The sequence below is a fragment of the Gouania willdenowi genome, chromosome 9 (genome assembly GCF_900634775.1).
Source record: "Gouania willdenowi chromosome 9, fGouWil2.1, whole genome shotgun sequence".
NCBI classification, from domain to species: Eukaryota; Metazoa; Chordata; class Actinopteri; order Blenniiformes; family Gobiesocidae; genus Gouania; species Gouania willdenowi.
In genome coordinates this window covers 37,267,289-37,281,167 of record NC_041052.1, presented here as the reverse complement: position 1 = coordinate 37,281,167, position 13,879 = coordinate 37,267,289, and the positions used below count along the sequence as shown (strand labels likewise).

General features: G+C 36.6%; 1 protein-coding gene across 1 annotated transcript in view; it reads right to left on the bottom strand.

Annotated features, from left to right (window-relative positions):
- Positions 1–13,879, bottom strand: part of pole (polymerase (DNA directed), epsilon) — a 51,059-nt gene that overhangs the window by 33,672 nt on the left and 3,508 nt on the right. The window contains exons 6-20 of the mRNA XM_028458416.1: positions 11,120–11,274; positions 10,897–11,041; positions 9,567–9,647; positions 9,372–9,479; positions 8,084–8,194; positions 7,907–7,992; positions 7,693–7,812; positions 6,790–6,922; positions 6,581–6,694; positions 5,302–5,514; positions 5,117–5,224; positions 4,659–4,787; positions 4,467–4,569; positions 1,616–1,762; positions 1,395–1,540 (exon numbers count right to left, since the gene is read on the bottom strand). Of these exons, the coding sequence (XP_028314217.1) occupies positions 1,395–1,540; positions 1,616–1,762; positions 4,467–4,569; positions 4,659–4,787; positions 5,117–5,224; positions 5,302–5,514; positions 6,581–6,694; positions 6,790–6,922; positions 7,693–7,812; positions 7,907–7,992; positions 8,084–8,194; positions 9,372–9,479; positions 9,567–9,647; positions 10,897–11,041; positions 11,120–11,274 (1,899 nt within the window). The remainder of the gene's footprint in view (positions 1–1,394; positions 1,541–1,615; positions 1,763–4,466; positions 4,570–4,658; positions 4,788–5,116; positions 5,225–5,301; positions 5,515–6,580; positions 6,695–6,789; positions 6,923–7,692; positions 7,813–7,906; positions 7,993–8,083; positions 8,195–9,371; positions 9,480–9,566; positions 9,648–10,896; positions 11,042–11,119; positions 11,275–13,879) is intronic.

The window sequence follows — 13,879 nt, the reverse complement described above, 5'->3', positions numbered from 1 at the left end:
GAAAAAAATAATCAAATAATTAAAGACTGTAATTTAATTAATCTAAATTAATTGTATAATGTTTGACACGAGGCAAAGTTTTTCCAATTTAAATGAATTTTGGATGACTGAATCAATGAAAAACAGTTTTGTGCTAACATAATGTGCAATATGAATAAAATAAATTATAAATTTCATTATTAACAAAGTAAAAAACAAATCTAAGTAAGATATATTAAAGATTTTCAGGATTTTTTGTAAACTTTCTAAAAACAAATGTGTTTTTTTTAATGTGTATTAAAGTAAAAAACACTACACACAGTATAGAACATTCCAGAGAAATAGAAAGAGTAAAATAGTTCAAATATCTGTGGCATGAAATAAACAAAGCAGCTGATGAATTTAGTTTGAAATAGTCTTTCTACATAACATTTCATAAATAATGTAATTGTTTTTTTTTTTGCGTTATTTTTCTGTAATTACTTAATTACAACTAACGCGATAAAATTCCTGCTCTAAAATAACTGTAACCTTCATTTAAAAAGGTTAAAATTGTGATTCTTCTTCTTCAAAACTCATTAAAAAAACAACATAATTTAGAACAGTAATGATCAGTGTTGGGGACGTTACTTTAAAAAAGTAATTAGTTATAGTTACTCACCACTTGTTCCAAAAAGTAACTGCGTTAGTAACTGAATGACTTTATAAAAAAAGTAACTCATTACCATGGAAAGTAACTATTTGTGTTACTGTTTAAAAAAAAAAAAAAAAAAAAGTTGCTATATGTCAAATAATTCAGATTTTTTAGATGCGTGTCGTTGCGAGATGCTTCATTAAATTTGAGTTGCTTACAACAGATGTGGACAAAGTCTTCACTCCTGGATATAATCAACACTTCACATGCATGTTCTTGTCTTTGACCACAATTAACATAAAGTAGTGTTTTTATCTCCACCTTAAAAATGACAACTTTTCATCGGACTGCTCCAGCTCGCCATGCCTGCTGCTTCATCCAATCTGTAGTGGTTGTGTGTGTGTCGCGTGTGCTGGCACAGTGTAAAAACACTGGCTCTGATTGGCTACCATGACACATGACGCCGTCTTAGCCAATCGTAATCGTTCACCTTGGTTTTAACCCACCTCCTCACTACAGCTGAGTAAGAAGCCGGGGATGCTTTCGGATACAATTTATTCAATCAATACATGTAACGCACCGCATTTAACGTTCAGTAATGATAACGGCGTTGTAACGGCGTAAAAAGTAATTAGTTAGATTACCCCGCTACTGAAAAAAAAAAAAACGCCGTTACATAACGCCGTTATTCCAAACACTGGTAATGATAAAGTTCTTTGAGGGAAAAAAACATTTTCTATTTTCCATGCTTAATGTTGAGCAAGCCTGTTTACTAACGTACCTTGTGAAGTCCTTTAAATTCGTAACGCCGATCCCTGAAGGCTCTTACGGTGTCGACGTAAAAGGAGTTTTCTCTCTGACAGATGGTGGTAACTCTCTCTTCCAGCCTGGTGACGTGTGTCTTTTTGTAGGCCCTCTTACAATAATCTGAAAGAATAACAGCTATTAATCAGTAACACATTCAGCAAAGATCACTATTATTCAAAGTCTAGAAAACCTTACCAGCCAGGCGTTTCTTCTCATGCTTGGCCTGCTCCTCTCTGTGTAGAGTATGGAAGGCCCGAGGCGCTCCATTAGGGTACAGTGGTGGGAATTTCTCTGATTCCAGTTGCTGCTGGATGCGGTGGAACTCGCTGCGGCTGGCCGGCACTGCAGTGGGATTGGAGGGCATTTTTTTAAGAATGAGCCCAAGCAGGGTTTTTTTTCGAATTACAATTAAAATTAAAATTATTATTTTCCCCCTGAAAGTCAATTACGTTCGCAATTACTAAAATTCAAATTCAATTAATCACAATTACTGAGCCTTTAATAAATAACCCCATGAAATGTGGCCTTCCCCTTGTGTTAGCTTTCTGTTAGCATCTCTTATGATAACAGGTCGTTTGTCTTAAATCAACTGTAAAATACACTGAAAAATATTCTCTATCAACACCTTCACCCCCCACATCAAAGCTACAGTTTCACCCCAGCTGCCTACAGAGGCTCTCTCCCCCCCTCCTACAGAGACACCTTTCTCCATCAAAGAGAGAGATGTGAATAGACTTTTCAGGAGACAAAACCCCCGTAAGGCTTGTGGACCGGACTCTGTCTCTCCTTCTACCTTAAAGCACTGTGCTGATCAGCTGTCTCCAGTGTTCACAGACATTTTTAACACCTCACTGGAGACATGCACCGTACCAGCCTGTTTTAAGGCCTCCACCATCGTTCCTGTCCCTAAAAAGCTGAGGATCACAGGACTTAATGACTACAGACCCATCGCTCTGACATCTGTGGTCATGAAGTCCTTTGAACGCCTCATGCTCTCCCACATCAAGGACATCACCGACCCCCACCTGGACCCCCTGCAGTTTGCCTACAGATCCAAGAGGTCCGTAGACGATGCTGTAAACCTGGCTCTCCACTTCATCCTCCAGCACCTGGACTCCCCAGGCTCCTACGCCAGGATCCTGTTTGTGGACTTCAGCTCTGCTTTTAATACTATAATCCCAGCTCTCCTTCAGGACAAGCTTTCCCAGCTGAACGTGCCAGACTCCACCTGCAGGTGGATCACAGACTTCCTGTCTGACAGGAAGCAGCACGTGAAGCTGGGAAAAACCATCTCTGCTCCCCGGACCATCAGCACTGGATCTCCTCAGGGCTGTGTTCTTTCTCCTCTGCTCTTCTCCCTGTACACCAACAGCTGCACCTCCTCTCACCAGTCGGTCAAACTCCTGAAGTTTGCAGACGACACGACCATCATCGGTCTCATCGCTGATGGAGACGAGTCTGACTACAGGTGGGAGACAGACCGGCTGGTGTCCTGGTGCAGCCAGAACAACCTGGAGCTCAATGCTTTAAAGACAGTGGAGATGATAGCAGACTTCAGGAAGAACCCAGCCCCCCTCACCCCCCTCACCCTGGGAGACTCTACAGTAAGCTCTGTGGAGTACTTCTGCTTCCTGGGGACCATCATCACTCAGGACCTCAAGTGGGAGCTAAACATCAGCTCCCTTATCAAAAAAGCTCAGCAGAGGATGTACTTTGTGTGGCAGCTGAAGAAGTTCAGTCTGCCAACAAAGATGATGGTGAACTTCTACAGCTCCATCATCCAGTCCATCCTCTGCTCCTCCATCACCATCTGGTACGCTGCAGCTACGGCCAAGGACAAGGCCAGACTGCAGCGTATCATCCACTCTGCAGAGAAGGTCATCGGCTGCAATCTGCCCTCCCTCCAGGACCTGTACGCCTCCAGGATTTTGAGGCGTGCAGGAAAGATTGTGGCCAACCCCTCCCACCCCGGTCATAAACTGTTTCAATCTCTCCCTTCTGGTAGGAGGTTTCGGTCCATCAGGACCAGAACCTCCAGACACAAAAACAGCTTCTTTCCCTCTGCCACCATCCACATGAACACACCCCAAGTCACCCACTGAACCCCCCCCACCCGATCACCACCTCCACCAGCTTTGTATCTGCTGCACTGTATATATATATTTATATTTATCCTATTTATCCTTTATTCTCTATCTATCCTTTATTTATCCCTCATCCTTTATATTTATCATTATTATTATTATTATTGTTGCTGGGTTGTTCTTTGTTGTTTTGTTTTTATTTCTTTTTGTTGTTTGTTTTGTGCACTAACCACCAAGTCAAATTCCTTGTACTGTCCTTAAAACTGTACATGGCCAATAAAACATTTCTGATTCTGATTCTGATTCTGATCTATTTCGTTTTTAATCTCTTGGTTTCCTTGTTAGGCTTCTTTATCCATAAAAATATTAGTATTAATGTTAAAAATGAATAAGGTATGATGATAACACTAAGGATAAAGACTGTATGTAAGTATTTTACGCCTTAAGAAAAATATGTAAAATTCCAAGCCAGAAACGTTAGCTGCACTTAAAAAAAAAAAAAAAAAGAAAGTCACCCCTATTTTTACCTGCATATATGATTTGAAAAGTTTTCTTATATTTTTATCTTGTGTTTAAAAAAAAATGTATAATAATTTGTTAAACTTTGCATGAAATGTGCAGTTTATGACTTCAAATTGTTCAAACAGTTTGTAAGAAGTTTATAAGAAGAAAATAATATATCAGTTAAAAAAAATGATTGACAATTTAAATAAAAGAATAAGAATCTTCTGTTTTGACATTTTTTTCTCCAAAATATGATCTATGTATTCAAATCGAAAAAAGCTAAGTGTGTTATTACATCCCAATCATTGATTTGAGTTTTGTTTTTTTGAGTTTTTTTTTTTTTTTTAAATCAAGATTTGAATCGTTGGTTGAGTGTATCTTAACACCTCTAAGCTCAAGGCTTTTTATTAGTTCAAAATCATCTTCATCACACACAGTAGAACACTAGCATTACTCACTGATTTCTCCTCTCCACTGCCAGGCCATTCTCCTCTGACAGGTGGCACCAGGCTTGTTGAAGTCACAAGCAGCACACGTGGCCTCATCAACCATAGCAGAAGGCTAAAGAAAAGAAGCAGAATATTATATTCATTTAAATAAAGTGGATGCTTTCAGACTGAATTTTGCTTAAAATAAAGTAATTTCTTCACCTGGAGGCGGTTTGTGAGAATGATGTTTGGATACATGGCCCCGACATCCAGATGGTAGATGAGAGGACATTCAATCCTGTTTGGAACCTCTTTCAAGGACGTCAGCTTCTTTTTGATTTCATCACAAACCTATTGAGACACGTTTAATCATCACCTTTAAAGAGAAATATTCTTCTCTGTTTGAGGAAAATCACTTAATCATCATTTTCTAACATTTCACACTACAAAATATTAGGGGTGTAACAATCATTTGTAAATTGTGGATATATTTGTGAATCTGAAAAACATAAAAATCTAAAAAATTTTTTAGACATATCTCTCCCTGTAGATTTTGGCCAGTCCTCAAGGCAGCATATCGGTAAGTAAAATAATTCGGCACACAACTATTTAAAGTTAAAAAAAATATCTCAAAGTTTGCATAATTTAAAAAAAAAAAAAAGTAATTAAAATTCATCAACCTCATTAAAATTAGTGACTTGCTGCAAAGGGATTTTCTCTTCCTCCTCGATGGCGTGGCGCATCGTCATTTCCACTCTTTGCATGAGGAAGTCAAATGCAGCTGGGTTCTGTTGACAACAGCATTCCCACTTAAAACCAACGAGCACGACAAAGAGGAACGATTCAGAGGAAGAAAGCACGATACCATTTTGAAACGACACGGAATGTCACTGCGAAACACTCCCGACTCCAGCGCCTCCACGTGACCGCCCACGTACGTCTCCGAGTCCATGACGTGGCCATCGTCCGTCAACTTGTTGAACACCTGCTCCTGCTTGTTGGGGAAGACGATGTTGGCGTGGAAGGCCTGCACCATGAGCAAGGCTTCACAGAGCGTCCCAGAACCTTTGCGTAACACCTGGAAAAAAAGATCAGAAGGAAGTTCTAAGGTGTTGTTTTTAGGACAGTAGTTCCCAACCTTTTTTGGATCGTGACCCCATTTTGATATCAACACTTTCTGGTGACCCTAAATCCTTTTTTTTCCTATAATTAATTTTTGATCATGTTCTTATATTGTATTACAAATACAGAGTGTCCAGTATTAATAACAAGTTATTCCAGCTCAGATAATTTATACTGCATTTTGTTATCATCATTATTATTAACTAGATTTATATTTGATAAACTGAAAGTATAAAATACAGTTTTTTAAGACTGTGTGTAGGTATAATTTGTAAAAGAACAATAATTAAACATTTTAAAAAATACATTTTAAATCAGTAATTTGTTTTTAATTTTTTTTATTTTTTATCAATTACTAGACATTTTAGGTGATCCCATTTAAACTCCAGGGGACCCCACATGGGGTCCCGTTTCTAAGGTTGAAAAAAAAAAACATTTTAGGGTTTAAGTGTTATTTTATGACACACATTTACTTTAACTAGGGGTGTGCATTGCCATGAATATGACGATACAATACACATAACACATTATGATATATCCTGTTGCTAAACAATCTGATATACATCGTGATGTCAATAATTACAAATTTTACCCTTACAAATACAAAATGGTAAAAAATACAATTAATTTATTTCATTTTTTAAAAACTTGCGAGAACAAGTAAATGTTAACTAACTGTAATTCAAGGAACAATATCAACATGGTGGTATGTTTTGAAAACTGTCAAATTAAATTTTTCCAAAAGTTTAACTTTTGTTATACAACAGATTCTGATTCCGGTACATAAATCTATAAAAGTGCCCAGTATATTTTATGAAAATAAAGTGTAATCAACTACAAAGCTAAAATGCATTAAGGGGTGAGGTAGTTTCACAAGGTCTGATGTGGTTCACTGACACCTAGTGACCGGTGTTATACATAGGTCAGTGAAAAAAAAAGTTTTTTTTGTTAAAAAACATTATTTAAAAAAAATCGATTTGGACATTTTTTGGATCTTTCTTACACCCTTAAAATGTACTAACCTCATCGGGTTCCATTGGGATGATGGTGCACAGGGCGAAGATGAACGGATGAACGTATTTCATGTAGAGGTAATATGTGGCCACAGCATCTGACACAGAATAGGTTGCCAAAGTCTGTGCAAAAAGACGTGAAATATGAAATGAAAAGAATACAAAAAAAATGTAATTGCTCTAATCCATGTATTAGAATCTGAGTTGTGGTTTTGTACCTGTGGCTCCTCTGTTGCCATGCGACACATCTCCTCTGGATCCAGCTCCACTGGGTCATAACCCAGCTTTGCCTTTGCAGCAGCCTTCAAATTGTGACTTCCCACTGGCAGGTAACTGTCTCTCTTTACCCACCTGATGAAGAAGAGCATAAAAACACTGTAAGCAGGTCTACAAATGAGTGAGCACCTTTATTTTACATTGGTGCCACAAAAATGTGACTATCTGATCTGTCAGTCACATGATCAACATTCACATCAGCATTTAGAAGAATGACCAATCTGAGCTTTAATACAGGAAACAACAAAGGGTTTGTGTGCATTTTTGTTCTCCTTTTGTGTATTTTCTTGTCATTCTAATGTATGTTTGTTAAGTGTGTTGTTGTCATTTTGTGGGGTTTTTAAGTCGATTTGGGTAGTTTTTGTTTGATATATTTTTGTAATTTTGTTGACACTTTGTATATTTTCCTATTATTTTAATGTATTTTGTTCTCATTTTGTGTGTTTTTGTTATTGTTTGGAGTTTTTTTGGAGCCATTTTGTGTATTTAAGTGTATTTTGCCAGTCATTTTGTGTGTTTTTTGGTGCCATTTTGTGTGTTTTTGGTGCCATTTTGTGTAATAGTGTGTGTTTGGGAAGTTATTTTGTGCAATTCTGCTGTCATTCAATTTATTTTTCTGTTGTGCTTATTCATTATTGTCTTTTCTGTGTAATTTTGGAGTCATTTTCCTGTATTTTTTGTGCATTTTCTTTTGTCTTTTTGTGCGATTTTGTTGTAATAATGCACATTTAATTTAGGGGCAGCACAAATTTAGAGTGAGGCCTGCATGTGACCACGAGCCTACACCTGTTCATGTCTACAAGTTCAAAAGTACTGTGATTGGTGTGTGTGTGTTGAACACTAACCTTAAACAGTCCATGTGGATGGCTTGGCTGGACTTATACTCGCCCTGGTTGTCTTTTTGGAACCCGATCTCTCTGTGCATGCTCAGCCCGTGGTGGGCAGCCCGTGTCTCGACAAAAGGCCTTGGAGGAATGACAGAGGTAGAGAGAAAATGTTTAAAAAAACGTCCTTTGTGTAGGTCACTAAATGAAACAAAGTGTTATAACAGCAGCTCACCAATCAAAGAAGTCCCCGTTGTAGGTTACAAAAATGTTTGGTTTGGTCTCTTGAACGTGATCAAACCACCTCTGAATGAGAGCCGCCTGCAGAAGCAAATCAAACTCCGCCCAATCAGTTTCAGATTGTATAATTCATTCTACGGTGTGTCTCATATATTCACTTATGTGACCATACCTCATCGTCTTCATTAAAAATAGTAAAAGGCCCCTCGTACTCAGGTTTGGGAGTGAACTCAAAATCTTCAATGTTCTCAGAGACAATCTCTCTGTTTGTAATGAGAAAACCCTGAGAAAAAAAAAAACACAAAAAATGCCTCAAAATCTGCACAACCCCCCTCCTTTCTTTGTTTTATTTCATTATTATTTTTACTTTACTTTTTACTTCATTTTTTATTTCTATTTTTAACTATTATTGTTTTATTTGTAATATTTATTTGTTAATGTTATCATTCCAAATGCTACTGTTGTCCCTTTACCACATTCATGTAACCCAATGTACTAGACGTCACAGTAATTAACTTGTACGTGAGAATTCATTTGGGTTAACTTATTACCAATTTATCTATTTATTTTTCTAATGCACATTTGTATGCATATGCATATGTGTATTTATATACATTAGTATTATTATTATAACTATATTTACTCTTTTTCTATTGTTACTATTTACTAGGGGTGAGTATTAGCAAGGATGTTCCAATATGATATTTGGGTCACGCTACGGTATTATCAAAATATCACAATATGTTGCAATATTTTACCCAGTTAATGTCAAAATTAAACGTAGAGATGAAAAATCAAGTTGCTGTATATGTTCATCAGAAGATATTGTTCATTCAGAGGACAAATTGAGTCAAAACTAGTTGCTTTAAAACATCCTATTTATTATTATTATATCTATGGCGCCATCTACTGGAGTGAAGGTGCGGAAGTGGCATAATTTTCAAGGTTTTTATGTAGGAACAGGAGCTGGTCAACATGCTCAGTAGTTCAGTTGCTCCGCTGAGAAGTGACAATGTCAGTCACGTCCACAAAAATGTGAAAAATACAATAAGAAATATATTGATTGTAAAAAAAATACATTAAAAAAAATTAGAAATATATGTTTTTTTTTTATTAATCGATTTTTTAAAAATAGATTTAAAATCGGCACCCCAAAAAAAAAAATCGCAAAATATTGTAAAATTTATTTTATTTTTTTTCACACCCCTAGTATTTACCGTAAATGGTATTAATTTTACTATCAGAAACACTGTTCTATTGTTCTTGTTGTTCGTCTCTGTGGTTTAATTTTACCGTAAAAACAAAATCAAATAAAAGGATGGGCAATATGTATATTGTGAAAGTTATTTTATTTCTTTCTATTCTTCATTGTATTCCCAAACAAAAGAAAATTAATAAAAAAAATTTTTTTAAATATTCGGCACAACCAACTTCAACAGATTGTTCTGCATCCCTCTCACCTGTCCATCTATCATGTACGACATCATCATGATTTGATCCGTCTCCGCGTCAGGAAATTTCAGAGGCAGTTTGGTGGTCTCGATGTCAAACGCTAAAACCACAGGGTCCTGTAGTGAAAATGAAACGACAGTTTACATGGTGTACATGGATGAATGAAACAATCATTTCATTTTCATATCTTCATATCTTCATACAGGTCGCTCAACAAGGTCGTCTCTCCTGACGATCTCGGGTGGGAAGGCGCTGCCTCGGAATCGCACGTTATACCAGTGAGCCTGAGGAAGAAAGATGATAAACCATCAAACTGTGGGCCCAACTGGTAGCAGTGGGCCAGGGTTGGGGTCAATTATAATTGTAATGACGTAATTGGTAATTAATTACAAGTATGACGTAATTAATTATAATTGTAATCGTAATTGGAGAGATATTTTGCTGTTGACATTAACATTCTATTAAAATGGTCACTCACAATTTTTAAATGCAAAACTGGGGAACCATGTTATAGTTCTATGGCTTACACATATTATGTAGTTAACGTTTATTAAAATGTGTTTCATAAAGTGTTTCAAAAAAGGCTCAGACACCCACATCAAAAATATGAATACCAATATTTTCATTGATTAGGAAGCCTAACATGGCAACCAAGAGATGAGAAACAAAAAGGATGATAGATAATATTTTTAGTGTATTTTACAGCTGGGTTAAGACATGTATTTTGAAGACATGGGTTAAAAATAACCCATTATCATAAGAGATCAAACATCTACAGCTGGTTCAGAACGCTGCAGCTCAGGTCTGAACCAGAACAAACACATTACTCCAGTTTTAAAGCCTCAGAATAGACTTTAAAGTTCTGCTGCAGGTGTATAAATCTGTGAATGGGTTTGGTCCAGAATCCATCAGTGAGATGTTAGTCAGGTATGAACCGAGCAGGTCACACAGATCTATGGACACAGGTCAGGTAGTGGAGCCCAGAGCTCACAGTAAACATGGTGATTATAGTTGTTATGCTGCAAAAAAGTGGCTCAAACTGCCAGCAGAGCTGAAGTCAGCATCACATGTGAACATTTTTAAATCAAAGTTATCATCAAAGTTTTTCTCTACTGCGTATGATTGTTGTTGATGATGTAATGTGTTTATTGATGATTTTAAATGTTTTTACTTCTGATTTTAAATGTCCTTACTGATTTTTAGGTTGTTGAATGTTTTCTGATGCACTTTCTGATCATGATAAGCACAATGAGTGGCCTTGTGAATGACATGCACTATACAAATAAATTAGCCTTGCCTTGTCTTTTATGGGCTTATTGATTAAAGGTATTTGTGATTAATTGTAATTTAACTTCAGGCATTGAGAAAGTAATTGAAATTGACTTTCAGGGAGGAGATACAGTAATAATTGTCATTTTAATTATAATTGCAAAAAAGTACGAGGAAATCCCTGGATAACCGAGGACGTAATTGTAATTTTAAAATGTAATTGACCCAAACACTGGCAGAGGGACTTTAGAAAGCTGCTTTTACCACATTGATCTTCAGGTCGATGGAAACACGGACATGGTAGGGAACGTCGTACTCTCTCATGTCCACTATGTTGTCAATCTGATCTGAAATGCTCTTTAACAGCCCGTCTTCTTCTGTGGAGGTGACATGGCCTCCTGATAAAGCACTGTACAAGAGGTGCACACAATATTAGACAGTGAAACACGATATGGATAGTGCACATGTGGCAGATGACGCCCGTTACCTTGACAACATTGATGTATAAACATCATTGGACTGCTCCCTCTCTCGATTCTTGCGCACTGCCGGAGAAATCTCCCGTTTGACCTTGATGAGGTCATCGACGGTGTTGAACGACAGCTTGATGTAGCTTCTCTTCAGTCCAACTAAATGGTTTGCCTTGGGAAGGTGAACAGGAGACCATGATGTTAAAGGGATCCTCCACTGTTTTTACTAATGTGACCAAAAACCTTTTACATTCATTATTAGAAGATCTATGTCTAACAAAACGCATTATTATGCACCATATTTATTTTATTAACTTTTAAAAATGGGATTACTTTACAGTTTAGGAGCCTGTGTTCCGCCATATTGAAATCACGTGATTGATGATGTCACAGGGCCCCACTGCCTATAAACATCCCATTGTTTTCTATTGGAGTGAAGCGTTCAGCCTGTTTTTTTAGGTCATTTAGCAGCTTTTTCGGTCATAATGACAACTTGTGCTGCTTTAGGTTGCTCTAAATAAACATGAAAAGTTAAAGATGTCAATGTAAACCTCTTATGTTTACCAAAAGAGGATAAAAACAGTTGTGACCCAAGAAGGGGCGACAGTTCCAACTCTGCAATTTCATAGTAGACAATAAAGCAGAGAAGAAGAGCTCTCCTAAGGGACCTTTACTCCCCTATAAACAGTGTGTAGCTGATGCTCTGGTGGCATTAATACAGGAAACAAACAACAAAGGGTTTTGTGCATTTCTAAGTGTTTTTGTCTTCACTTTGTATATATTTTTCTTTTATTTAGTATGTTTAATTTACCACTTTTTGTGTGCTTTTGGAGTAATTTTTTTGTGTATAGGTCATCATTTTAGGAATTTGTTTTGTAATTTTGTATATTGTGGCACTAACCGGGCCAGATACCATAGCACTAAGGTCCCTGCCTGAGAAGACTCAGCCATGTTTTGATAACCACTATCAGCAACATACTTTACACAGAGAGCACCGAACAGCAGGGAGACTTTCAACTAGTTAACCTCTAAATGCCAGACTGGTCTGTTCACCCCAAACCCTTAGACATAATAAACCCTGTGTGGGCACCTGACCAGCAACCCTAAAGCTTGACTCCGTCTCATTCATCAAAACCACCAAAAAAATGTTTCCTCCTATATTGTATATTTCTATACGTTGTTTTGTGTGTTCTTATTGTCATTTTGTATCAGGGTATATGTGGCAATTAGGGATGTAACAATTCACTCAACTCCCGATACGATTCGATTCACGATATTGGTTTCATGATACAATTCTCTCACGATTTATCTTACAAAATGGGAATGTAGACCCATTTCCTTTATTTTTTGGGGGAAAATACTGTACTATTTTCCTTTTATATTTCATTGTCAAAAGAATCCCTTGATAAACTATTCAAAACAATGCAATTTAACTAAAAATAAATCTTGAATGAAATAAATAAAGGAATAATACAAATGAAGAAGAAGCCCATTAATTTAAATTCTGGTTCTATAGTAAAAAAAAAAAAAAAAAAAAAAAGTCTGCACTGTATTTACGTCAGATATTTGTTTGGACCAGCAGAGGGGGCTGGTAACCCAGTGGTCGGTTGGCATTGCAGATATCCTTGCAGTGAAGAAGAGATGCCATGCAAGCAGACAGAGCTAATAGAAAAAGGTGACTTTCACAGATATTCTTTCGGTGCTAAAGGGGTAAGGAATCATTTATGAATATGTTTAAGAGTAGGAGGCGGCCAGAAAGAAAGTAGTAGCAGATTCCGCCCGCCGCCTACACTTTTAGACGAGAAGGATATATATAGCACCATCTGCTGTTTAAAAAAAGTACTGCGATTCAATTTTCAGAGCATCGATGTGAACCGTGATACCTATGAATACATTTTTAATTGCCTTACGATTAATAGTTACATCCCTAGCTTTATTGTTTTATTTTTAAGTTGTTGAATGTTTTCTGATGCACTTTTTGATCATATAAAGTACATTGAGTTGTGAATGACATGCGCTATACAAATACATTTGCCTTGCCTTGTCTTTTATGGACTTATTGATTAAAGGTAATTGTGATTAATTGAAATTGAACTTTAGTAATTGAGAACATAATTGAAAATGTTTTTCAGGGGGGAGATAATAATTGTCATTTAAATTATAATTATAAAAAAGTAAGAGAAAATCCCTTTGCAGCAAGTCACTAATTTTAATGAGGTTTTTTCTTTTGGTAAAAGATGAATTTGATATAAAAACTGTCACTAAAAATAACTCATCTTAAACATATCAGAACTTATAGAGCAGAGAGAGAACTTTTACGGCAATGGAGGGTGACCACTAGTTCATTATTAAATGTTTTTTTTACAAACTACAGAAATTTTTTTAATGCCACTGAAGATGAAATCTAATGATTTTTAATGCCATTTAAGGCCTTAGTTTTTGTAAAATTAATTTAATTACTTTTATTGCTTTTTAATGCCTCACAGAAACCCTCCAATACATTTTCAAGACCATTTAAAAAAAAAAAAAAACCAACCTTAAGACCTCATCACCTCTTCAAGCTGCTGTTAGCAGCAGAAACACATATTTTAACTAATTAAACAGCTGTAGTTTGCAACTTAATCTTTGAAGCACAAACAAACAAAACTCAGAGAAGATTAGAAGGAACATTGTGTTCATTTTGTGTTTTTTGGGGGGATTTCTGTGTATTTTTGGATCAATTTGTGCATTTACTTTGAGGGCTGCACAAAATTAGGCCGAGGACCGCGCATGGCCTC